This window comes from Podospora bellae-mahoneyi, chromosome 7 (genome assembly GCF_035222275.1).
Source record: "Podospora bellae-mahoneyi strain CBS 112042 chromosome 7, whole genome shotgun sequence".
NCBI classification, from domain to species: Eukaryota; Fungi; Ascomycota; class Sordariomycetes; order Sordariales; family Podosporaceae; genus Podospora; species Podospora bellae-mahoneyi.
Genome location: NC_085886.1, coordinates 3,601,931 through 3,627,074, shown reverse-complemented (window position 1 = coordinate 3,627,074; position 25,144 = coordinate 3,601,931). Strand labels below are relative to the sequence as shown.

The 25,144-nt window shown below is 53.3% G+C and overlaps 10 protein-coding genes across 10 annotated transcripts; 4 read left to right on the top strand and 6 right to left on the bottom strand.

Moving 5' to 3' along the window:
• Positions 1–324: 324 nt before the first annotated feature.
• Positions 325–2,175, bottom strand: QC761_701110 (uncharacterized protein). Its single transcript, XM_062881702.1, has 3 exons — positions 1,451–2,175; positions 1,332–1,389; positions 325–1,284 (listed from the first exon to the last, which is right to left on the bottom strand). Exons 1-3 carry the CDS (start codon positions 1,528–1,530, stop codon positions 556–558), a joined length of 867 nt encoding a protein of 288 aa, XP_062728842.1. The 5' UTR covers positions 1,531–2,175; the 3' UTR covers positions 325–555.
• QC761_701120 (uncharacterized protein) lies at positions 1,697–2,872 on the top strand (the record flags this gene model as incomplete). The annotated part of the gene is made up of 3 exons (XM_062881703.1): positions 1,697–2,499; positions 2,551–2,661; positions 2,717–2,872. Exons 1-3 carry the CDS (start codon positions 2,293–2,295, stop codon positions 2,870–2,872), a joined length of 474 nt encoding a protein of 157 aa, XP_062728841.1. The 5' UTR covers positions 1,697–2,292.
• A 749-nt stretch (positions 2,873–3,621) lies between these two features.
• Positions 3,622–4,971, top strand: QC761_701130 (uncharacterized protein; the record flags this gene model as incomplete). Its single annotated transcript, XM_062881704.1, has 3 exons — positions 3,622–3,714; positions 3,772–4,113; positions 4,187–4,971. 3 exons carry the CDS (start codon positions 3,622–3,624, stop codon positions 4,868–4,870), a joined length of 1,119 nt encoding a protein of 372 aa, XP_062728840.1. The 3' UTR covers positions 4,871–4,971.
• Positions 4,972–4,981: 10 nt separating this feature from the next.
• On the bottom strand, positions 4,982–5,521 carry QC761_701140 (uncharacterized protein; the record flags this gene model as incomplete). Its single annotated transcript, XM_062881705.1, has 1 exon — positions 4,982–5,521. The coding sequence occupies one exon, from the start codon at positions 5,519–5,521 to the stop codon at positions 4,982–4,984; it is 540 nt and encodes a 179-aa protein (XP_062728839.1).
• A 1,018-nt stretch (positions 5,522–6,539) lies between these two features.
• QC761_701150 (uncharacterized protein) lies at positions 6,540–8,377 on the bottom strand (the record flags this gene model as incomplete). The annotated part of the gene is made up of 6 exons (XM_062881706.1): positions 6,540–6,807; positions 6,876–6,994; positions 7,047–7,328; positions 7,377–7,633; positions 7,698–8,170; positions 8,223–8,377. The coding sequence occupies 6 exons, from the start codon at positions 8,375–8,377 to the stop codon at positions 6,615–6,617; spliced, it is 1,479 nt and encodes a 492-aa protein (XP_062728838.1). The 3' UTR covers positions 6,540–6,614.
• Positions 8,378–8,728: 351 nt separating this feature from the next.
• Positions 8,729–11,414, bottom strand: QC761_701160 (uncharacterized protein; the record flags this gene model as incomplete). Its single annotated transcript, XM_062881707.1, has 4 exons — positions 10,697–11,414; positions 9,564–10,643; positions 9,249–9,502; positions 8,729–9,179 (listed from the first exon to the last, which is right to left on the bottom strand). The coding sequence occupies exons 1-4, from the start codon at positions 11,231–11,233 to the stop codon at positions 8,729–8,731; spliced, it is 2,322 nt and encodes a 773-aa protein (XP_062728837.1). The 5' UTR covers positions 11,234–11,414.
• Positions 11,415–14,245: 2,831 nt separating this feature from the next.
• On the top strand, positions 14,246–15,475 carry TRX3 (mitochondrial thioredoxin). Its single transcript, XM_062881708.1, has 2 exons — positions 14,246–14,577; positions 14,664–15,475. The coding sequence occupies exons 1-2, from the start codon at positions 14,486–14,488 to the stop codon at positions 15,055–15,057; spliced, it is 486 nt and encodes a 161-aa protein (XP_062728836.1). The 5' UTR covers positions 14,246–14,485; the 3' UTR covers positions 15,058–15,475.
• QC761_701200 (uncharacterized protein) lies at positions 14,350–20,086 on the bottom strand. Its single transcript, XM_062881709.1, is given in 6 exon segments — positions 14,350–14,870; positions 14,889–18,257; positions 18,336–18,472; positions 18,546–18,898; positions 19,250–19,513; positions 19,565–20,086. 5 exon segments carry the CDS (start codon positions 19,602–19,604, stop codon positions 15,476–15,478), a joined length of 3,576 nt encoding a protein of 1,191 aa, XP_062728835.1. The 5' UTR covers positions 19,605–20,086; the 3' UTR covers positions 14,350–14,870; positions 14,889–15,475.
• A 463-nt stretch (positions 20,087–20,549) lies between these two features.
• Positions 20,550–21,767, bottom strand: DOM34 (Translation factor pelota; the record flags this gene model as incomplete). Its single annotated transcript, XM_062881710.1, has 1 exon — positions 20,550–21,767. One exon carries the CDS (start codon positions 21,765–21,767, stop codon positions 20,550–20,552), a length of 1,218 nt encoding a protein of 405 aa, XP_062728834.1.
• A 1,870-nt stretch (positions 21,768–23,637) lies between these two features.
• QC761_701220 (uncharacterized protein) lies at positions 23,638–24,956 on the top strand (the record flags this gene model as incomplete). Its single annotated transcript, XM_062881711.1, has 3 exons — positions 23,638–24,078; positions 24,149–24,593; positions 24,653–24,956. The coding sequence occupies exons 1-3, from the start codon at positions 23,748–23,750 to the stop codon at positions 24,954–24,956; spliced, it is 1,080 nt and encodes a 359-aa protein (XP_062728833.1). The 5' UTR covers positions 23,638–23,747.
• Between the last annotated feature and the right edge of the window lie 188 nt (positions 24,957–25,144).

Genomic DNA, 25,144 nt, shown 5'->3' with positions numbered 1-25,144 from the left:
AGATAGTAAATAGGCCTTGAGATAATTAAAAGGCCTTAAAGGATACTCGATAGGCCTTAAAAGATAATGAAAAAAGTGTTGAGTGTAAGTTGTAGGCCTGTTAAAATGATACAATTTTCAACTAGACGTTGAGCAGGGCGTTGAGCAGGGCGTTAACTGGGCGTTGAACTGGGCGTGGGGGTGAGGAGAGGGTGAAAGGGACGGGGAAGAGTGGAAGGGAAAGGTGAGGGTGCAAGGGAGAGGGGGGGGTGGACGGAGAAGGCATGATGTAGTGAGATAAGACGTAGTGAATAGAATGATAGAGACCACAACGTAGAAGAAAGTGCGTAAAGCATAATAAAAACACCTCATATAATCATTTCAAGGCTTTTCCACCATCTCCGAAAACATATGGACTATCTTTAAAGGCCTATTAAGATACAAGGTAGGTAGTCAAGCCCTACTCACTACCTCTGGAGGTATGCTAGCTATCTTCAAGGCCCTACTGCTAGCGACAGTCTCTATCATTTGGTCCACAACGGACGTGGTAAGGTGGTACTATCGCTCGTGATGAAATTAATCCTTAAGTGGAGCAGTGGTAGGATCCCAAGACACATGCTCGTACACACCAGTGTCTAACGACTTCATATCCTCCTCAGTAAGCTCAAAGTCGTAGACCTGAGCGTTGGCCACGATTCTTTCAGACTTCACGCTCTTGGGCAGTGGAACCAGGCCTTTCTGCAAGCTCCAACGAATCAGGATCTGAGCTTCGCTCTTTCCATGCTTCTCGGCAAGCTTCTTGACAATGGGCTCACCCCATCGGTTGCCCTGGACCAAGGGGCAGTAGGCCTCGACAGCAATGTTTCTTTTCTTGCACCACTCGACAATGTCGTCTCTGGGGCACCAGGGGTGAATCTCCCACTGGCCAACGCTGATGACGCCGCCCTTGCCCTTGCCGCCGCGCTCCTCCTCCAACTCGGCAATGTGCCTTTCCAGCTCGTCGAGATGGGCAACGCCGTAGTTGCTTACACCGACGCTTCTGACCTTGCCGGCCTCAACAGCCTCCACCAGAGCCTTCCACGATTCTTTGCGTTTAGCCGAGCCGCCGTAGGGGGCGTGGATGAGCACGAGATCGAGATACCCGAGCCCCGTCTCGTTGAGCATGCGGTCAATCTGGGACTGAACACTCTCATAGCCCAGTGTGTAAGGCATGATCTTGGTGGTGAAGAAGATCTTCTGGCGGGAAAAGGAACGAATGGCCTGGCCGCAAGCTCCTTCATTGCGGTACAATGCCGCAGAGTCGATCTGGGGGTGGTCAGTAACTGCACATATGCCACAGGGGGGACTCGCACATGGGCGTAGCCGGCCTTTACAGCTTCGGACACGCATCTTGCTGTATCTGAAGGGGGGCTATAGTGAGCGTCAGCATGTCACACTCAACACTGAGAGAATAGCATGTTTTGAAGCGTACGTCTGGTAGACACCGAAGCCCAGTTGAGGGATCTCGTAGCCACTGTTGAGCTTGAGCTTGGTGTCGATGGTGAGCGTCATTATGAGAGCAGTCGGATGGTGTTGTGAATTGAACAGTCTCTGGTTTTGACATCAAACGTGAGCGATTTTTTATCAGATGATCTGATAACAAGCAATCGATCGGGGTGGGCATCGGCGAAGGCATCGGCGAAGGGCCACCCCACCTTGCAGAGCATGTTGCGGGTCATTTGTGCACGTCACCATCGAAGCCGCCAGCCGTGGTGACGTTTTCGGGGCTTGGCGTTACTTTTTGAGTCCCGAGGATGCGTCGCCGTGGTTTAGTACATACCTACCTAAACACGGTGAATTTGGATGAGAATGTCGATAGAAAATAATGACAATCATCGACTTCATCCAGGTCACTGGACTGTGCCAAGCCAGCGCCGAGTGCTCTTGCTGGCGTCTCCCTGCCCCTCCACGGCGTCCAAACAAATTGCGGGGCTCTCGGTCGCTGCAAGGCAAAATGAACGTCACCGTAGTCTCCGACACAAGAACCTCACGTGCCTTCGCGTCTCCATCTCACGATATTACGACTGTTGGTTCACGAGTCGGACAACACGAGAATCAACACGCTTTCAATGGATTATTGGACGGACTAACACGGAAGTAGTCTGGGCTGCGGCGCTGCTCAGGGGTATTATCGGGGCTCTTGTGTCACGTGCTGCTTTCTCAGCTCAGCCCAGCCAGGCCACTGAGACATGCTGATTCAATCGCGATGACCTTCTGGGGAAAGACACACCGGAAGCCCGCAGCGTTGCGCAAACCACTCTGTACCCGTTCAACATGGTCAATATCTCCGGGGCCAGGCCTCACGCGTTGAGGATCACCATCGCCCTCTTCTGCATTCTCTCCGTGTTTCTGTTCTTCGACCCCATCGGCTTCGCATCCACCATGAACCACAACCTCGCACCCCCAGGCTCGACCACAACGGTGACACACATTGTCCTGTTCAAGTTTAAGCCCGATCTTCATGATGGAGCTGTAGATGTGGTGAGTCCCGTCGTTTACCGGCCAATAAACACCCTTCTCACATGATATCAGGCCTGTGCCAAGATCTTGTCTCTCAAGGAAAACTGCCTTCGGCCCAATTCGCAACACGCGTATATCAAGAGTATTACAGGAGGTCGAGATAACTCCCCAGAAAACCTCCAGGTACGTCCCACTCTTGCCTCCTCGTCATGTCTCATGGGCTGACCTCTCGGACAAGAATGGCATGACACATGCTTTCGTTGTGCAATTCGAAAACACGGATGATAGAAATTACTACGTGGAACAGGACCCCGCCCATCTGGCTTTCAAGAAGGAGATTGAACCTCTGGTCGAAAAGATTACCGTGCTCGACTATGTCAGCGGTGTGTTTTAGTGGGTTTGGCCAGCTAGCTGAGTTATAAAGTAACGTCGGGTACCTATCTCTAGAGACTTCACAGTTTCCCATGATATTGCATCGCCGTTTCTTGAATGACATCAACGCACAGCCACGCCGAGCTGCGGCGCACGGAGCCGGCTCGGTCCCGATCCCGGCAGAACTTCGACTTCACTTTCCCGGAAATAAGGCCACTGCTTCTGTTGATGTCGTTTCAGTGGTCAATGCCTGATGGCGTAGCCATCGCCATTTCTGTGCAAATCACGACTCCAACACCCCGCACCCATGATACACAGCAGACAGCCACACGTTGTGAACAAAATAATTGGCCATGCAAAGGTAAGTCAACGCACATTATATTCTGAACTATGCGTTCAAGAAAGTCGATAGGCCTCATAACCGTTTCGTAGGCTTATGAACTATCTTTCAACGCATATCAAACTATCTTTTAGTGGCTATTGACTATCCTTTTAGGCCTATTGACTATCTTTTAAGGCGTATTGACTATCTTTCGACGCGTCATTTGGTTTTTTGTGCAGTGAAAGATATTTTGTCCACGACATACCATCAAGATCGAGAGATTGGTTCGTCATATGCGTGTCGTTGACGTGCTGACACTTACCGGCATACATGATTGCCGCGTAGGTGTGCAAATAGGATCAGGCCAGAAGCAATCGAGGAGATATAAAAAGGGTGTTGATAAACCATGAACGAAGACGTTCAAATTCAGCCAACTCAACATTCACAACATGGCGACCATCACGCAGACTCAAACCACCGCCGCCACCGAGAGTGCCCCTCTCAAGTTGACCCTGGCCTACCAGGAGGAGATTCATGAGGAGGTACTTGCTGTCATTCCCTACCTCCATGGCGTCCATGAAGCTAACAGCCTTCCCTAGTACAAATACTCGGCATACCTCCCTGTCTATGACACCGAGACCACTTTTCCCCCTCTCAAACCCTTCGAGTTCAACGACAGAGGTCTCGTCGCCAACAAGGAAAAGCCCAATCTCTTGTCCAAAGAGAATGCCCCCGCTCTCAAAGTGATCAATTTGACCCCTGGTATTGGAACCGAAATCCGGGGTCTTCAGCTGAGTCAGCTCAACGACATCCAAAAGGACGAGTTGGCTCTCCTCATCGCCGAGAGAGGCGTCGTCGTTTTCCGCGATCAGGACTTCAAAGACATTGGCATCGAGAAGCAAAAAGAGTTTGGCCGGTACTTTGGGCCTCTTCACATTCATGTGCGCCTCCCCCCCTCCACCCCCTTTACCCTTCCCTGGCCTGTCTAGATGATTCTAACCCCTTTCCTCTCAGCCCGTCGGTGCCCATGTCAAAGAATCGCAAGAATTGCATAACATATATTTGGGTAGCGACAACGAATACAGGAACCGCCGCCGAGGCAACCGTCTGACCACGACCGGCTATCACTCGGACGTTTCCTACGAGCGCCAACCCCCCGGGATCACCATCCTGACTTTGCTCTCGGTGCCCCCTACAGGAGGCGACACGGCATGGGAGTCCCAAACTGCCGCCTATGCCCGTCTTTCCCCTCCCATTCAGGCGCTTCTTGAAAACCTCCGCGCTGAGCACTCCGGCTTTCCCCCAGCAGAAGGCGCCCGCCGTGACGGCCTGTTTGTGCGCCGCGAACCAGTGAAAACCGAGCACCCGATCGTTCGGGTTCACCCTGCCACAGGCCAAAAGGCACTTTTTGTCAACCCGGGTTTTACCAAGAGGATTGTGGGGCTGAAGGATGAGGAGAGCGAGGCGCTGTTGAAGCTTCTTTTCCACCACATCACGTTTGGCCAGGACTTTCAAGTGAGGGTCAAGTGGGAGGAGGGTACGGTCGCACTCTGGGATAATAGGGTGACAAGTCACACTGCTATCAGCGATTACAATGTCCACGTGCCCCAGGAAGGGTTGAGGCATGGGTTCAGGATCACGACGCTGGCAGAAAGGCCGAGGGGGGTCAATGGACTGGAGAGCAGATGGGATGAGTAATTGCTCTTCTTTCTTTCTTTGAGCCGGTGACAGGGGAAAGCCCCTGTGAGAATGATGTGTGCAAAACTTCAAGTAACCTTAACCCCTAACCCAATTCACAACCCTAACCCATCAAAACATGCCATCAATGATCATTGCGTTCACAAGCTGACAATGTCTGTTCGCGTTCGTTTCACTCATTTCTGAATTCTGGTTAAGACCATAAGGCCACACGTGTGAGCCTCCGCAGTTAATCTTTGCGTCTTGCCCATCCCAGCTCTTCAGAAGGGGGGTGGCTGTCGGCCAGTTGTTTTGAGAGCAGCGCTGGTTGAACCCGTTGGTGGTACCCACACCTAGCGTGTGAGAGATCTCGTGTAGCGCAACTCGTTCATTCATATAGGACCTGTTTGAGCCGAAGCGGATGTTGCCGTTGAAGTTGCCGTCAGCGGTTTGGACAGAGGGGACGTATTGGACTGTCACTACTTTGTTTGCCCGTGGAGCGAGCCTGTTGTACCTGGCAACGGCGAGACGCATGGCATTCTCGATACGGGCGTAGGCGTCGTTCTGGTCAGAGGTCGGGTTGCTCGCCTTCTGGAGGCTCCAGCTGATGGCTGCAGTGGCGAATGATGTGTAGACCCAGAGGAGGGTAAAGAGCTGGAGAAGGACACGCATGTTGGGCAGTGTGATCCCGGAGACGATGACGGTCAGCACAGGGATTGGGAGTTGGATGTTGATACCGAGAAAAGAGGTATATGGACCTGACGGAGAGGTGAACGGAGAGATTTATACTGTTCACCAGAAATCACGCGGCAGACTGCCGAGCCGGGGTGGTTGCTCTACGGGTATATTTACCGGCGATATTAAACAAGCCTCTTGTAAACACGACCTGATCATTCGTGGGATTTATGTCAATGCCCACTGACTTTCGGAGCCCTCGCCCCCGAACGTTCCTATGCCGCTTGCTGTTGCTTTCGGTGCTCATCCGCGCCGAAAGACCAGTGGAAAGTTGCAATAAGAATGAAACGACGTGGGCATTGTGAAGAAATAAAAACTGGGTAACGGTAGTATTCATCAGCGGCAGTGGATCATGCACCCCGGATTTCGGAACTGGCCGCCTGAATGAGAGCGAGCTTCCGCATTGGGGAAGCTGCCGAGTGTGACGGCACTATCCTCTTGGGCGCGGATGGTGACATCTGGGATCGGCATACGAGAGAGTGAATTTGAAGAAATATCTGCGCTTTATTTGCCCCAGAGCCCAATATAAAAGGCTACCTTGATCTTGTGAACAAGTGTAGGCCATTGTGCTGCCTAGGTACCTAGGCACTCAACTGGGAGCTCAACTGGGGGTGGGCCAACTGAGTGCTCAGTTTGGTGAATAACAGGGTGTGCGAGAACTTCAGTTCGTTGAAGGCATGGCTGAACGCAGTGTTGGTGGCCTTTGATTGCTGCAGGTTGTTCCAGGAGCAGCCTTTCCCATGTTGCCGTTGACTGAACTTCACATCTATAGCCCTAGCCCCGATGATAGGATGCACAGGGAGTAAAGGGGGGGTGCGCAATAGAATTTGTGAGGCCGTATTTGAACCCAGAGTAGGTTCGAGACCTACTGGCGCCAACCTGTGGGGATCTGGGGATCAAGTGCAGCGGTCACAAAGTTGATGATGCACAGGGAGCAAGTGCCTTTGGTTAACACACCTTCATGCATAGTCAACACTTGGTGCTGTATAGGTAAGTATAGTGCCTGGAGCTCTCTATAGTCGATTCCTTTTTACAGTGTGTAGCGAAAAGCAGGATGACGATGCCCTAGCCGATGCACACTGCCTTCCACCAATCGAACGTCTCTTTCTCCGCTATCACGCTTTCTGTTCTCCCAACTGAGATATGCCACCTGAAGGCCCGTCAGGAAGAGTGTGATGACCAAGGCACCAAGACTGATGGAATGGCCCAGGGCGTATTTTGGCCTGTTCAGAGAGGTAAAATGTCAGCTTTTGGACCATTGCAGTAGAAAGTGCTACCGCGGGTGACATACGCATCTCGTTGCAAGTAGATAAACGTTCCAATGAATGCCGAGCAATTGGCGATGGATATCACAATGCCCACTCCCACTGCCCTGACGTAGTGAGGAGCCAGGTTGTTGGCAACCCACCCCTGCAAACCAAGTTAGCATCATCCGAAGATCTGGCCAAATGCCAACACCTACCATCAGCATAGGTGAAGCTTGAAACACTCCCATAGCAATCAGAAATGTGCCGGCATACTTGACTGCATTCTGCTCAGATACAAGGAGCATCACATAACCCGCTATCCCAACCACAGTGCCGGCAGCAATGAAGCCGCCTCGATTTTTGACCTTGTCAGAGAAGTGAGCAGTGAGAATGACCACGACGAAGCCGGCCATATTGGGTGGCACAGTAAAGAGCTGCGCTGTGGTTGACGTGTAGCCCATGCCGGCGACGATTGACGGCAAGAACAACGAGAAACTCTGTTCTTGTCAGTAAACGTTTAGGTAACCTGTCACTTGATGACATACGTAGAGAGGCACCAGCAAAAAGAACCAAACACCAGCACAGAACCACATCTGCGGTGACTTGATGGCCATCCACACCCAAAACCAGTCAAACTTCTCCTCATCGACTGTCTCCAGAGCCGTAGAGCCGCTCGCATCGATCTTCATCCTCTTCAGTGCCCAGTCCCGTTGTTCTTCTGTCAAAAACTGTGACGCGGCTGGCGTATCAGGCATGAAGAAGAAGCAAACGATCCCAAACACCACCGTCGCCGCCCCCTCCACTGTTCACATCGTCAGTATCATTCCCACATAGGTACACAAAATCATCAGACATTTTCAACCCACCAAAGAAGATCCACGGCCACCTCTTATACACCCCCACCTCAATATTCCCCAACGCCCCCGCCAGCAACCCCCCAAAAGCACCACTCAACGGCGCCGCACAGTAAAACAGCCCACTCCGATACAGCATCTCATGCCTCTTGTAAAACATGGCCAGGTAAATGATCACCCCTCCCAAAATCCCACCCTCAAACAACCCCAGCAACAGCCGGCAGACGATCAGCCCGGCATAGGACTTGACAAACCCTATGGACAAGCACACCACGCCCCAGGCTGTGATGAGGGAAGGGAGATAGACGCCCGCGCGGAACTTTTTGAGGAGGAGGTTGGAGGGGACGTCGACGAGAATGTAGGGGATGTAAAAGACCAGGAGGGCGAGGTTGAACTGGGTGCCGACGCCGGCGATGCCGAGGTCTTCGGGGAGGCCGGCGAGGCGGGCGTTGCCTATGTTGGAGCGGTCGATGAAGGAGAAGAGCCTGGGGTTGTGAGAATGTGGAAATGTGAGAATGTGAATATGAGTCCACTGACCAGATACCAAACAACCAAGGGAGAATGTGAAGGTCAAACTTCCGGTTGAGGATCTTGTCTAACCGTGCGTTTTCCTCATGAGGAAGTGTACCAAGGGCCTTCTCGGTATGGATTGCGTCTTCTGCGGGCAGAGCCGAGTCTACCTCTGCTGCCATGATGGAGGCTATGAAAAGACTCTTATTAGTTGCGCAAGTGCGGGAAGCAGCCGGGATTCATTTATTACTGTCTGGTAGCGACGCGGGAGACCTGCTACTTGGGTGTCATAGTCAACGCGACCGCAACGTGCGATGCAGGCAGTTAAGATATAAGAGTTGCAACGGATATAAATGAACCGCCGGTGAGGGGCAGCCCCTTGCTCGTTGTTGTGCTCATGATCACAAACTATCTCCTTTGGTGAAAATAGCTTGGTCAGCGTCGTATCGTTCCAGGGAATAACCACCACCAGTGGACAACACGTACAAGCACATGCATGACTTCCATAACTACCTAAGATAACGGGGATATGACTAGTGTTCGCAAAAGTTGAACTCCACCCCCGTCCAGGATGACTCTGCCTCTTCGTGAAACGTGCTCCGCTCTTCCATCAACTTCAACCTGTGCTCCTTTGCCTCCTCTCTCGTCATCAGAGCTTGTGGCATAACTCGCTGCTTGCGCACCATGTCCATAAGTTCAGGCGGCAACCGATTTTTCATCTTGTCAAGCACCTCCTTTGGCGGGGAGATTGTGTCGGCGAGCCCCTGCTCGAGCAAGAGTTGAAACACCTCGGAAGGGAGCTCGCCCTTTGGCACCTGCTCCTTGCCCCCAAAGACGGCTTCTGCCCACCAGTCCAGCTGTTGCGGTGGTACGTTGGCAGTGGAGATGATTCGTTGGTGTGGATCAACGAGCCAAAGAGCAATGAAGCGTCGATGTCCCGGCTTGGTCCGGTCCTGGAGACTGAAGGGAGAGACGCGATGCTGGCTGTTTCGTAGATCGTAGGTTAGACGAATGTGTCAAAACAGGTTATTACCTCGGATTGAATCCACTCACAAAACATTTGGGAAGGCAAGAAGGCGTCCCTGACGCGTTTCAACGTTGCCGAGCTTCTGCAGAGCTTCTCCGTAACTAAACCGACAACCAAACATGACCTCATTGGGCCGATAGCTATCCTGCCCGATAGTACGTTCCAAATCCGGGTGCTCATCTGCTTTCATGCGAAACTCAAGGGAGCTCGTGGTGATGTTCTCTGAATCAAGGTAGTATAGAGCTGTGGCAACAATGTGCTCGCTCATCATGCCCTCAATCTAGCCCCAGGCTTGGTGTCAGTACCTATCCAGAAGGGAGTAAAGATAGGGGTTCACTTACGTGCCAACCTCCAACCGGGAAGTCCGGCTTTTCCGGGGTAAGCTCAATCGTAGCCATCTTCACAATGACCTGAAGACCGGTTTCCTTAAACTTCTCACTGAGTTTGTGCTCGGTGGTGTATGTGACTGGCTGAAAGCCCAGGGGTTCTGGAAGGATAACATCCCGAATTTTTTCCCACTTATAATTGAGCAAAAGTCTCTCTTTCTGCTCTTCCAGAGTAAGACCCTCGTACTGCTCTGGGTTGGAGGTCCATTTATCTGGCCCTGTCCAACTCTCCACCTCATATAGCTCGTGATCATCCAATGGAACAGGCCTGCCATTCTTTTCTTCCCACTCCGTGATAAGTCCGGGCCGCAAATCGTCCGGCTGAGCCTCATAAGCGTCGTCGTCATATGCGCTGCTGAATACTGGAGCGGGCCCAAACCGCTGTTGCACTGGGACGACTTTCTTTCCGTAATTCCCATAGCTGGAGGACCTCCTTTCGATGTAGGGTTCACCGATGGTGGCCTTTCCGCTCAAGACCCGTTCCCATGCCGGAATAGCCGTGTCAATGAGCCGCTCTATGGTACGATAGATCTCGGGGTGTCTCTTTGGGTGCAGGTTGTTGATGTAACTGGTGAACCTGACTGTACCATCGTCCTGAAAGGCTAGGTTGGCAGGAAGCCATTGATATTTCTCAGACCAGAACGCATACTCTTGGCCGTTGTAGTCATGAAAGTCGCTCATTTCTTCGCGGGGTTTGGTGAGCGGCTTCTCAATGACCTGGCCCTTGCCAGCCCACTTCTCAACGGCATCCTCGACTCCCACAACCTCGTCTTGGAAAAATGGGGATTTCCCGTAGACAAAGGGGTGCATGGACGGGTGAACAAGGTCCTGGACCATCTCTTGAGCCTGTGGGTGCCAGTCAGGGTTAGAGCCTTGCTCAGCCACGAGTTTGTTGAAGGCGGCTCTGAGGTCTTCACGAAGCTCCTCGGTGACAACAGAGTCCGACTTGATGGCCATGTTCTCGTTTGTGTTGAGCGTAAAGATCAGGCCACTTTTGTTGAACTCGATAGCTTTGCAGCGAAGCTCAGCAATACACTGGAGTCGTATGAGTACCAAGCCGCAACTCTGATGAGGAAAAGAATACATACGTAATCAAACGCCTGCTCTGATATGATCCTCTGGCGCGCTGGTTTTTGAGGATGGTAAGTGCGGTGCCAGGGATAACATTCGATTTCGTCAGGATCACCCCTGACCAGTACTTGCCGTATCTCCTCGAGGTTTTCCAAGATTTGATCGGTGATGATGGAGTTCCAAATGTCATCCTCGGGTGCTCTCAGAGCTTCCTGTTTCCATTTGGCAACGATTTCCTCGTCAAAGACCTTTTCATGCCAGCAAGGTTTGTCGGTCAAGCGGTCCATGAGAAGCGTCATGGCCACCTCCCGAACCATGATGGGCTGTGTCTTGCTGTGGGCACCAGATACCTCGAAACACCCCACATGGTAATAGTCGACGCCCGGTTCGAGAGTCCAGTGCCGCAAGAGGTGGCGGAGGTCGACATTAATGCCGGGATACTGGTACGGCTGTTGCCTTTCCGGATTGGGTGTGGTTGGCTGAACGACACAAGTTCGAGGGGCGATCTTGTCAGCATCACGTTGGGCTTTATGTATCTGAGTTGTACGGGCCATGATAGTAGAACTGAGCTGGGTTCGAGAGTAGGTAGGTAGGTAGTTAGGTAGGTAAGGTGCATGTCGTTATTTATACCCGAATGCCAGGTTATGATGAAAATGTTAGCGTTGTGGAACCACCGCTGGTTGCCTGACTTGGCGATGGACCGCGACAGGGGCAAAATGCCGGCGGAATTCTCAGGGGGCGCTAGTCTGTGGCAGCTTGAATTGACCTTCATTTCTCCTCACCCCCGTCCTCTTGGTTATACACGCTAAAGGCATCTCTATACGTCCACCAAATCACAGCGCAAATGCCGAGCTCTATAGCAATCCATCCAAATGTCACCGCAGGCCACTCCAATGAAATACGATGCATCAACACAGCAGCAACCTCTGGAATCTGTGGCAGAGCAACCGGGACCTTTCCCCAAAGCGAGAAACAGTCGCACCGGTTGAAGATGCCTACTTGGACAACCAAAATCATGACAACGGCCGCCCATCCCACGATGAAGTCCTTGATAAACACAGTCTCATACCAGTATCCCTTCCCACTCTCGAGATGGCCCCAGCGGTCCATGTAGTATGCAAAGACACAGTCCAGCACAAAGCTGAGCAACCACATTATCAACAGCGCCGCCTGCCCTGCGTTACGACAGTCGAATCCTTCCGGAGGCACGCGGTAAGATATCCATGATGCCACAACCACAGACATGATGACGAGACTCAGGGCCAAAACAACGTGGCGCCATGTCTGTCGTATCTGTCGTGCTGTGAGGATCTCGGGCCGCCATCCATAGATTCCCCCGTGACACACCCTCTGAAAGATGGGCTGTTTCTCCACCACGACCAGCATCCTGACCGATTCCCTCTCCTCACCCTCGGTCCCCGAAGAAACCCCCTTCTCAACCACCCACTCCTCCTTCATCAGCTTCTCCTCCAAATCATTCAATACCCTTACCACACTCCTCTCCGTCTGACTCACCCCGATAATCGCGCTCAAAAACACAGCCGGCACCATGTACAAAAACGGAGCCGACATGGCGATCGAATAAGCCTCCACATTCGTCCACTCCCCATCCTCAGGGAAAACCCCAATCACCCTCCAAAACGCCGCGCTGATGGAGGCGATAAACACAAACTGCGCGATGAAAATAGGAAGCACATACGTCGCCCGATCAGCAGCGAGCATGTCAGCCGCCTTTTTAATCTGGGCGAGTACTTCCCTTCTTTGAACGAGTGATTTTGACCCGTAACGAAGGGGCAGAGGGTCGAGGAAGAGGCTGTTAAGCGTACGCATGAGGAACTCGGAGGATTCGACGCCCCATTCATCGTACGAGACTTTGATCAGAGACAGCTGCTTCCACAGACTGGCAAATTTTCGCTCGCTGGTGGATTTTCCCGAGTGGCTGTGCACCAACTCCCTCGCCAGGGGGTTTTCCAGCCTCCAGGACGCCGACTCGTCCTTGATGGCTCTTTGGATATCTCGTAGCTTCTTTTGCATCTTCTTTGCGCTGTGCCGGCAGGAAGAGAGCGTGTGCAAGAGGGACGCGATATTTGTTACAGGGCTGCCCAGGAGGTGGATCAGCATGAAAAGACTGGTGTTCGTCCATACTCGGAGGGGGAAGGGAGGACGGGAGAAGTGAAAGAGGAGGGAGACAAGGGGGAATTTCCAGGTGACCTGTTGTCGTCAGTTCATCATCTTTTCCACAGTACATGATGAGAAAAACTCACAAGTCTATTCCATATCCCCTGGTTATCGTACGCCGTGTAGATATCGGCTGTCATGTTTGTGATGGCCAGGCAGGCATCACGGGTAATGGAGATGTAGCTTCCATCGTGGGCCAATTGGAGGTACGGGCTTGCCAGGGGGTCAGTTGTGTTTGCAAGCGCCTCTTGGAGAAATGTATAGGGCCCTTCAAAACCGAACCCGCCGACATAACGTAGAGTGATGTTTCCATCCATAGGATAATCAGCTATATGAGTGCTAGGCCAGCGTAGTAGTGGAAGGGTGGTGATGATCACGACAGTCGGTTGTCTGTCTGCGTCCCATGCAAACTATATTATAATTTTTAGACCAGGATGTGCGGCATCCTGCAAGCTATACGCATCAAGCCCCAGTCCAGTTATGACCTTTGTTGGCCACACGACACACTTAGGCGAATCGACCAGACAGATTGGTGGCGTCGTGGGCGGACGTTTCTTACCTCTTGGGGGGGGGGGGGCTATGTTAAATTCTTATCTTTCTTTCGATATTTCCCCTGCATCGAGGTCACATGGCTTGGAGCTATGCAGCAGCTGATAAGGGTCTGAACTGGAAATTCGGTGTTGTTTCATTCCGAATTCAGCTCAGCTCAGCCCCAGAGGCCTCTGACTCTAAGTGTTGAAGAGCTCGCCGCGCGCTTGCAGCCTCCCTCCTCGTTATCGGTTTCGATTACTTGGGCGCATGACGACGGTGCATTGTAAGGCAACCGATGAGGCTTTCTGTCATCCAATAGCGTACGCAAGGAACTTTCCTTTGACGTTGGAGGATGGGGTACCCGTTGCCGCAGCCCAGCTCCAGCGCCGACTTGGTTGGTGCTTCTGAGTCATCTGTTGGGTTTTCGGTCTGCAAGAGACTGAGGAGGCGATCTAGATAGGAGAACCTCAGCGAACATGGATGGTTAACGGCCCAGGTGTTGTAGGTGGTTGCTATCGCGTCGTATGAGCGCTCCAGGCGGGCTTTAATCTTTGCAGAGGCAAGGTTGGCCATGTTGTCTGTTTACAAGATGGCTTCTTTAGTGAACTTGACTGATGAGACACCGAAAGGTCTGGCGATTTAAGCTTAAATGGAATCTCCGCAATGGTGAATCGCAGAGTGAGAAGCGAGAGGCTAGGTTCGGCAGATCAGCGACAGTGGCACCTTCCGTTTTCGAGCAGCTGTTATGGCGGCTTGCAGGACCCCCAAGCTGTGACAAATGAATTGCAGAGGCGAGTTGGCATCTGAGTTGAGCCCGTGAACCGTGGGACATGGAGCCAAGACATGGTACAGACTCGATTGATCCAAACTGCCCCGCATCGCGGTCCCCAGCACGCGTGGAAAAGACCCCGCCATTGCAATCCCGCTCCCTGTCCTGCAGCTCTGCCATAAACCCCGCACCCCCATTATTAATCCCTTTCAGTGAACCCTTTGCGCATCGTGAAATATCCGTTTCTACGACCCCTGAAATCGTGAACTTTCATATCTCACACCTATACCAACGACATTTTTAGTTCCTCCCGCTACAAACCGCTACAATGGCCGAGCCAATCAAAATCTCTACCCTGGACGAGCTCAACCAGCTCATCACCTCCACCAAATACGTCATCCTCGACTTCTGGGCCGAGTGGTATGTTATCCCCCCTCTACTTACTTTCTACCAACTACAATATCCCCCCACCCCCCGCCGTTTTACTAACTATCTCGCCCCCCCAGGTGCGGACCCTGCAAAGCCATAGCCCCCCTCTTCGCCAAGCTCTCCAAGTCTCACTCCGTCCCAGGCCAGCTCGCCTTCGCCAAAATCGACGTCGACGCCTCGGCCGACATCGCAAAGGAGTACGGCATCACCGCCATGCCCTCCTTCGTCTTCGTCGTCGACGGCCAGGTGGGCAAGGGCGTCGACGTCCAGGGCCGCAAGCTCGGCGGCGGCGTCAAGCTCGGCGAGGGCGAGAGCGCCGACCGCGTCGTCCAGATCCGCGGCGCCGACCCCAGGAACCTGACCCTGTTGGCCAACGAGCTGGGCGAGCTGGCCAAGAAGGGTGCCGAGGGTTCGGCTGAGGAGGCTCCCAAGGAGGAGGAGAAGGAGGAGGAGGCTGCCGCCACTGCTTAAAAGGGGTTGGAAAAGGAGTGCTGAATTTGGTACCATATGATATGGGTCAGACATGGCCGAACGAGGCTTTGGCACAGAGACCAGGGAAGAGAGATACAGCAGCCACCACGAAGCAAGTGGTGGTATGTCGTTGGAGATACAAACGGTTGGCCGCTGGGTTGGCCGTGGGCCAGCTTGTCTCTGGCTTGTGTGGCGCACTTCTGGATACCCTCTTTTCAGCAAGCATGAATTACGGGGTATTATTTGCTTCGCTTTTGGTTTATGGTATATTCTCAGCGAACCCAACGCAACACGGCATTGAAGCTCCAATTTTGTCCTGGAACCCCCTTTCATCCAACTGCGTCACAACCTATCCAACGCCATGCTAACAAAACGCTCGCTCTTATGGAGTAGTATAGATACAATCCTCTAGACATCTCTAACTGCCCAAATCTGAGCCAGGTCTCCCTCCGCTGTCGTGGGACGAGCTTCCGCGACTCCAGAGGTGCCGGTATGGAGAGCCATCTCGACGCACTTGCAGAGGGTTGACGGGCGCTACCATCCCTCCATTCGCTGGGATGGACCGGACGTCAGCCTCGCTGTCGGCCTGGCTCAAGACTGCTCCAGCTGGGAGAGACATGCGCTGATGCTTCCTGTCCTTTCCGTTTCCATCAGTGCTGTTTCTCACCACATGAGCAGCTGGTAACAGCCCCGTGCCTGTGCTCTGTCGCCTTGATGTTCCTACGCGCTGTTCTGGGCTGCCTTGTTCCTTCTGATCGCCAGGACCGGCGTCCCCTTGGACCCGCTTCACTATAGAACTGCGGCTGTCGCTGCGTTTGTGTCCCTCCACACCGCTACCGCTTTGGTTTGGCGACGAAGCGGTGACTTTGAAGGCCGTGATCCCTCGCCATCGGTTCAGATTCCAAAATGACGATGTAGTGCTGCCTCCCCCCGAAACCACCCCGGTTCCTGCAGGAGAATCGGGTGGATCATTCTCACTTGCTGACATGTAGGTAAAGCTGGGAGTCGGCGGCACTGACGTTTCCTCCTCCGGCTCCTTTGACATGCGTCTTTCTCTGAGGAGCCTCGAAGGGACACGCGAGGGTGCGTTACTAAACACACTGGCTGTTGGGCTCGTCAGGGTGCTGCCAGCCCTGTTTCTTGACGTGACGGTCGAGTTCGCATATGGCTGTTTTCTGGCCTCGCTTGCCAAGTTCACCTGTGAACTTAGGGGCGTCCGGATGACCTTGGCCGGGCTCATCGATCTTTCGCTAGCTGCTGGCGTCGCGCTCCCATTTAATAGAGTGCTGGATCGCTTGTCGCCTCCGTTTTCAATCCCCTGGCGCCAGCTGAGAATTCGGTCGGAGCTGCCGCCAACTGGGCCAAGCTGTGGTGAGAATGGCTGGGTAAGAGACCCTCTTCGGCTACGTGTGACGCTGCCACCGCTGGTTCTTGTCATCACGCTGCCACTGCGACCTAGCCCGTTTCCACTCATGAATCCGTTGCTGGGCGCCAGCTTCCGACTGAACGTGCTTCCTGTCTCCCAGCTCTCGTGTCTGCGCTTACCGAAGGCGCAATCTTGGCGAAAGACCTTAATGATGCCGGTATCGCCTGTTGTGATGAGAATGTTACCATCGTAATGAGTAGATCTGGCAATATAAGCGGGACTCGGCTCCGGCCTTTTTACCAGGTGTTCTGACGCGGGTGCTAGTTGAGACCCGGTGGTGCTTGCTGCGGCACTGGCAACCTCATCTAGGCTCTGCAAAACCACAGGTGGTGGATTGCATAGATCGTAAATCGGATCTCCGCTCTGACCAAGAAGCATCCTCGTTTGTGTTGGCGCAAAAAGAGCCGTCGTGACGGTCTCGCCGTGTGCTTCAAAATACTCGCAAGGCGATTTGTCCTTGTCTGTGGTCAGCGACACCCCCTTGCCCGTCACACTCCAAACAAAAGCCTTGCGATCCTCGCTTCCGCAGACCACATATTTGCCATCGTCTGAAAATGTGGCTGCGATTTGACTGCAGGAGTTCTCATGCCCTTTGAGCTTAACCTCCATGGTCTGATCCCGTAGACTGTAGATTCGGATTCGACTGTCATTGGATGTGACCATCACTCGCACCTCGGCGTTACTGGGCACGTCAGTGGAAGCATGCGAGGCCGCACTGGAACCTGGTGGTTGATGAGTTGGGTAGGCCGGGGCTGGTGGATGCACAAGCATGGTCTGGATGCCTGTAATCTTGCTTCCTTTGGCATTTTTGCCACGAGATGAGCGTACGTGAATTTGTGTCTGTTGTTTGAGTCCTTCTGTCTCGAAAAAGACGCAGAGGCCATTCAGTAGGCCGGCAATCGCTATCTTTCCGTCTGGGGAAAAGGCAACCGCAGTGATGAGATCGGGAAGGTTGGCCGAGAAGGCCACTGCCTTGTCCGGAATGCTCCATAATCGCAGCATGGTATCCAGGGAGCCGGCCAGGAAGAAGCGGTCATCCCGAGGGTGGAAGGCTAACCGCGTGACAAAGTCTTTGTGCTTGAACGTGCAGAGGCATTCTCTTCGACTAAGATGCCATAGTCTGACAGTTTTGTCCATCGAGGACGACAGCAAAAAGTTGTTCTTGCTCCAGCTGAGGTCCAAGACCTCCCCGGTGTGTCCCTCAAACTCCATCAGCGGCCGGTCCCTGAATACCGGCGCACTAAGCCGTTCTCCAGGTCCGCCATTGGCGTTCTCATCCTCTTCGTGTGCCCGGCGCTCGTCGGATGTCGTCAAGACTGCCCATATCCTGACAATGTGGTCTCGCCCGCCCGTGGCCAGGTACTTCCCGTCTCTGCTGAACTCAGTCGCCCAGATTGCTCCGCCTGACCTCGCTGTCTTGCGATCGCCGCCACCAGCCACGCTGACTGTCACAACAGGTGCCTTGTTCGCGTCGGCCTTCTCTTCATCTTTGGGAGGTCTTGTGCCGACCAATTCTTGGGCCAGAAACATGCGGTTGAACTCTCTTGCTTTCTTGTTGGTCGCTTTGGTTCGAATGTATCGTGGCGGTTCCTTGTGATGGGGGACATAGCCTCCGCCCACGACTGGGTTGCTTAACGTCTGGCTGAAGACTCGGGCATTGGTGCCGTCCATCCGGGCTTCAACACCAAATTCCGAGTCTGAATCAAAGTCGGCTGTGTCCTTCTTGCGGCCACCGCGCATGCTCAAACGACTGAGAAATGAACCTCCTTTCTTGCTGTATAAATTCAACACACTCCGTCAGCCGTGTCTTTCTTCTATCCCATTGCCTCGCCACGGCAGTCTGTTGGCCTACCTCTTGTCTTTGCTCACATCTCCTGCTGGTGTGACAGCTCTCAAAAAGTCCGAACTGGATCGTGCTAGCCCTTCGGCCATATGCATCGAACGTCGACCTGGTATGGGAACCTCGCTGTTGCGTCGTAGGTAGATTTGCTATACGCGTATACGGTTAGACAGGCTGCAGTGAAGCGTCCACCCCACCGCCACGGCCATTACCACTACTCACCTGTGACAGGGGATCGAGAGCCGGACTCGGTATTGGTGAGGGTGTGTACGCGCTTTGGTTCACTCCGATGGTGATGCCCGGTCCAGCTGTCCCGTTACCGGCGGCGGTGCTTTGGTCGCCAGTGTCGTCTGCATTCTCATCATCAACGTCTTGTTCCCGGCCCTTTTCCTTTTCCTTTTCCTTTTCCTTTTCCCTTTCTTTCTCCTTGCCGGTTAGCCCAATGGAAGTGTAGCTCCGCGAAAGCCTAGACGAAGTCTTTTTGCTGGTACTTGGGGGCTGTGTAGTCGAGGTGTTGGCTGCACTGGGGGACGGAATCGGAGAGGAACGGCTCTGTTGGTTGCTACTATTGCTGCCTGTTGCCATCGCGTGAGCTCCTAAGCTTGTAGCCATGGCTGCTGCCGAAAGCAAGGGATGAGCAGACGAAGAAACGGAGGATAACGTCACGGCCGCGTATGCCAGTTGCCAGGGCCTCGCCTTTGCATGTCTCGCCGACTGCTCGAACCAAACAAAAACAAGCAGTCCTGCGAGCTGCAAGCTGCGACCTTGCGATTGGCGACTCGACAAACTATCAACGGGCGATGACAATGGTGGGATGGAGAACGGAACGGGGAAACGGTCAGGGGAAACGTGATGAAATGGCATTACTCTTTTGGGGGTACTCGTAATTTTGATGATATCCACAAATGGAGGGCTAGGCGACTTACCTCGGATTTCACCCAAGATGCTGGTTGATCTTGGCACCGACTGTTGCGGCGGCGGCGGCGTTGTGCCCGGGACCCTGGATCGTGACAACGATGAGGCCCTGCTAGCGACACCCCGGACCGGCGGTATTGGCGACGGCTCACTTTCGCTTGGCTGGTGCTGGGACTGGGGCTGGTGCTGTTGCTCCGGCGCCCGCGTGCGAGAGGGGGCCGCCGCCTTTATGGTAGACCAAATGCTTGCCATGTCGGCGTTGTGTTCAAGCGACACTGTTCTGGCATTTCAGCCTTTGCTGCTGACCACCACCTCAACACGCCTACCGTGTAACAATTGTTGGGCGTGCCGTTTCGCAGGAGGCATGGATGGAGCTTGATCGGACTCGAGAGAGGGGCCCGGATGCCGATCTGCAGGCTATAACCAGCCCTGTCACGCTGGCACATGCAACGAACTTTTTACTATGCGGCAGTGTTTTGTGCGACCGTGTAAGGTTGTTGCGCTTTCTTTCCTTCAACGTCGTCGGCCCGGTTCGTCCGTGGTCTGCCGTCTACCGTCTAGCATCTACCGTCTACCGTTTTCTTGACCGGCTTAGCCTGGAACACGGTGGGTAAAGGTGAAGTTGGATGAGGGGAGCCGGCAGCAAGCGGAGGAGTTGACAGTTGTCCGTGTGTCCGTGTCCGACCTCAGCTTGGCGGGGCAAGGAAAGCTGAACTGTGGGGAGCGGGAGCGGAGACTGGATGACGCAGGCGATCGGGATGGGGCCGTATACGCGTACTGATCGATCCAAGAATGAGAATGACGAGGTCTCTACCAACAATGGCCGTTGTGTGGCAATCATGCGTATACGCGGAACAGAAAGAGAACTTGAGGATGGTGTGATGTTTGTGTGTTTCAACAGTGGTTCAACAGGTTACATCATCAAGGTCGATGGGTTTCAACTGCTCGCAAACGGTGGCGCAACCCCCGAAATCCGTCCCTGTGGATCTGCGCTGCGAGTACCTACTCTGTATATGTTATCAAGGACAGAATAATGTATAAAAACAAAGATACAATCGATTGTCATTTGCTGTTGGGTATTAAAATATGCACTCTGTCTATCTATACCTGTACATCAAACTTCATGTCGCATTCCCTTAGGTTCTGGTTATCCTAGATATGTCGTGTTTGATGATGTTGTACCAAGTTCCGGGTCGTTAAGCGAACTGTGAACCCTCGGCAGCACCCGATGCTAGTGCCATCAGAACCACCAGCTACCGAGCCGGGAACCCACCGCAGGCCAACGTCTGCCGATAAACACCGGACTCAGCTTCATATTATCGTCGTCCCCGCCGCCGACGCATCTTCCTCCTCATCCTCCTCGTCAAGATCATGCAACGGGTATGTCAGGAGCGCACAGATCCCGCCCAATGCATCCAACCGCTGGCCGCTCTCGTGGTCGCTGCTGAGCAGTCTAACGTCGCCGCCATCTTCCCTGACCTTGTCGACAAGTGCAACATATTTCTGCCGCTCCGCCACGTCCATGCTCTTGAAAAAGGCGCTGTTCACCATCAACACACCGCCGCCACGGCCCACGGCACCTTCTCTGATGGCCTTGGCGACTGGCTGAACACCGTACCACGCCCTCCCATCATCTTGCCGAAGCTTTTGGTAGAAATTGTCCATCAGCTTTGTCTCGTTGGTGAACTTGGAGTCTCGCATGGTTCGTTGTGCCTCGGGGCTCTTGAGCACCTCGTTGAGACTGTGCACATGTCCAGTGCTCGTGTGGATCACGGCCGCCTCGGTAGCCAACCGCGCCAGTGGCTTGTTCGCTTTCTTCTCGGCATACTCCTTCATGTAATCTCGAAAGTTATGCGCGACGAAGCCAGGACTGGCGAGTAGGAGTTGCTTGGGGATGCCGGAGCGCTCGTTGAAGTCGATGGCGCTGAGTATGGCTGACAGAATCTTCCCGTAAAAGTCTGACATGCCTCCCTCGGCCTCCTTGCGCGACGACCTCTTCTTGGGGATGGTGTGCTCGATCCTCTGTTTGACCAATGTTCTTGACTCGGTGATCAGGCAGAGATTGGCCATTCCCTCCTGCATCACCACTGCAAACACCACGTCCTTGTTGGCCGTCTCGCTGACAGCCTCTGCGAGCAGGGCGCGGGCCACTGAGTCCCAGCCTTGCTCCTTCCATATGGTAAACTTGATGTCGCGATCAGTGTGCTTGAGGGTGATGGTGTGGTACTGTCCCACGGCAGCGATTTCATTTTCGTTGACAATAGTGCCCGCCACGCGAAGTTCCGAGGCGCGCGGGTCAAAAGAGGTGTCGGTGACCTTGACGGCCAGCTCGATGCGCACTTTTTGAGTGAATGTTGACCCTGTGAGAGTCTCGGTGGCGACCTTGCGGTTGGTGGGGGCATAGACGGTGTCGCCAATTGCGATGAGGTTGTTGGCGTGCCATAGATCCTCTGGCTCAGTGATGATGAGGCCGACCCCCTCGGTCTCATCTATGCTGGCCACCGTCTGGCGAGGTGAGGCGAAGCGCATGCCGGTCTTTTTTCCCTCTGAAGCTGTATTGGGATCTTTGCCTGTTTTATGAGAGGTGATGTGAGTAATTGAGTGGGATGCGCCTTGAAAGTTCGCAGCAGCAGCAGGGCATACCATTGCGGGGTTGCGACCGCTTTACCCCTGCTCCTGGAGAGTGGGGTTGTCTCCTGTGCAGACTGTGGGGCACTACGTCCTCGCATCATTTTGTCTGTCTGAAGGTTGAATAGTGAATTTGTTGTGAATGGATGGATGGTGAAACTGTTGTGAATCAAAGGGTGAAGGATTCTTCTTGGGACTGGGTTCTCTGTGGGATTAAGTTACTCTTACACCGGTATAGAATATTTTTTAGTTCTCAACAGCCAACCTGGAAGGTTATGCGAAAACGCCAAAACGCTTAACTTGTAACTCTTGTGCCAGAATCTAAATAAACCACTTCTACATACCTGTAAGTGGGGTCCAAGATGAAGTTATTTCCAGCCTCCAATGGTCGCTACATCACAAAAGAGACCGTATCGTGGGCATTTCCAAGTCTCAACGCAGGATTCTTATTCAAATCCGCGGGAAAACCCAGTCCCCTTCCCTTCCATTTTATATCTATCCACTCGCTTGATATCATTATTCACTATCGAACGTCACTGACAGCTTTGTCACGGGGAAGATTCACAATGCGAGCAGATTCAAGCTTCCACGCCGGGCTACCTCGTGGCTTAATATCAGCGTTGCAACAGCTTATGATCAAGTCCAGATTTCAAACATCGTTAGGACAAAACCATATCAAATCCTAGTATTGGCGATCTTTCCTGGGGTCCGATCACGAGGCTTAGTTGGTTCATCCTGGCGACATTTGCGTTTCTTCGGCGCTTATCGCGCTCCACTTCCATGCTCGCTGGTTCAACGGTGTCTTGGAAGAAGAAATCCACTGTTCTTTTGGAAATGCTGATATAGTCACGGCCAATCAAGACGGACTCTAATCATTGGCGCTTCAGTGGCTGCAAACACCACCTCCAATGCAATCTCAATCACACCCTCACCTTGGTTCTCACCGAGAGCAATCCTGCGGCTCTGCTGACGACGTTGTCGAGTACCAACAGCCCTCGACATGGTATGGCAGCCGCCGCACATGTTCATCTCCAAAAACTCATACTGATTGGCCTCTTGTTCCCCCCACCACACCACCTTTGATGGCGGCCGCCCACCTCTATGCGGCCGCAGAGACCCAGCCCCCGGGATCAAGGTTTCACGACTGCCTGGCAAGGCTGCTTGTATGCGTCCAAGTGCCGGGGAGACATCCAGCTTGCCGAATCTGACAGCAGTTGCAGCTCCTTTCTCAACATCAAAAATAGTAACCGTCGTGGCGTTGGGGTCTTGGTAACTACCTAATAAGCGCTCTGAGGCGTTGCTTCGGCCACTTTCGTATCTGTCAGGATCACATATCCGGCCCAAGGTCCACACTCTACACCGAGAAATACAGGGTGATTTGGTCGGCATATACAATGTTCTCATGGCTGTCGGCACTGTCTTGGTCTCTTCTAGCCCCCTACTAGCACTCACATCACGGGCGTGACGCCGAAGATGTTTAGCTTCGCCGCTAGTGCGTTACCGCTTGAATTTCTTGTTTCCAATACCTCTCGGTCAAGTCTCGTTGACAGCATCCTAGTGTGTCTTCAAGCCCATATGATAATGGGCGCAACGCTGGTCGTCTCATTCACAGGACTACCTAGTATGCGGTCAAGGAGACACCGAAACTGCAGGCCGGTCTCGCTTCGTTTTGGGCTTCTTGAGAAGATGGTGGTTCCATTGGGTACAAGCTCTCACGCAGCTGTTCCACTGTTGCAGCATTGTGATGTCCACTGTGTCGGACAGGAATGGCCTGACATCCAACATGGGACGACGAACATGAGGCTGTTTCAAGAAGCAGACCCGCGAGGTATCTACCTTGGATAGGAAGTTGTATGATCAGGAATCAAATATAAAAGATATATGACCTCTGGAATGTTGTCTTGGAACACCCCTTTGTACATTATTGCCATCACACAAATCCTCACTTTTTCTTACTCTATTATGAATCAAGCAGCCAACCCAACCCCGACCCTCCGCTTTGGTTTGGAGATTGAACTTCTCCTCGGCCCTCGCAAAAAAGGTCCCTCTCACTCCAGCTGGAAGTCCCTTGCCAAAGACCTCAGCAAACGCCTAGCCAAAGCCGGCATCCCAAACCACGTCAACGACTCCAATGACAAATCCGCTCACAACTACCGCGAGTGGTCCATCACTCAGGAAGTGACAATCCCCAGTCAGCCAGGAAAGAACCTCTGTATGTTCTCGGTTCCCCCAAAACCCCTGTACATCCCCGTCCGTGCCTACTAACAATGCACACAAAAAAGGGGGCATAGAGCTAGTCTCCCCCGTCCTCTCCCCCCTCTCCACAAACTTCTCCCCCACCCTCGCCATCATCTTCTCCCTCCTCCACACGCACTACACCGTCTTCCCCTCCCCCCACTGCTCAACCCACGTCCACCTCTCCCAGTCCTACCCCTCCCCTTTCACCCCCTTTGACCTCGCATCCCTTGCCAAATCCTGCCTCTACTTTGAAGCCAGTCTCGACCGGCTCTTCCCCTCCTCCCGCGGGGAGGGCTACTGGTGCCAATCCAATCGGTTGAATCCCGCCCTCGCGGGGCTAATCTTGGGGGAGTGCATGTCTGTCATTGACGGCGCTTACCAGGACGGAGACGGTGTGGTGGAGGCGATGAATTTGTTTCCAAAGGAGTCTGCTTATGCGAGGGCGCATGGGTGGAAGAAGGATAGGGTTAGGGGGAAGGTGTACAAGTGGTTTGTGTTGCCTGCTGTACCGTGAAAGATGCATGATGTGGCTAACAAGGTTGAGATAGGGACTTCACTGGGATGCTGTCGGCGCCGGTGAACAAAGGGGAGCGGCAGCCTCGGGGCACGATCGAGTTCAGACAGCCGCCTGGGAGCGTGGTTGCTGCTGAGGCGGAGGGGTATGTGATCCTCGCGTTGGCGTTTACTGTCGGGGCGCTGGCCTATGGGTCGAGCCTCAGGGTAGAGACTGTGGGAGACAGTGAACACGGGGGGAGTATGGAAGAGCTCTGGGCTCTGTTGGTGGCCGGGGGAAGTGTGTTGGGGTGGGATAGTCTTGGTGAGGTGGAGGGTTTCTTTGCCAGGGTGGTGTAAGTTAGCCAGATGATCAGAATGATATGAATTACATGTATACCACAAAGAGAACTAGGTACCTCTTTACCATCTAAAAACTCAAGGGAAGCTTCCATACTCCACATTCCAAATCTTCAACCCATCCTCAAACTTGATCTAACCCTGGAGAACCGGATCAATGACTCGAGTCCTCAGCTCCAAATGCTCCA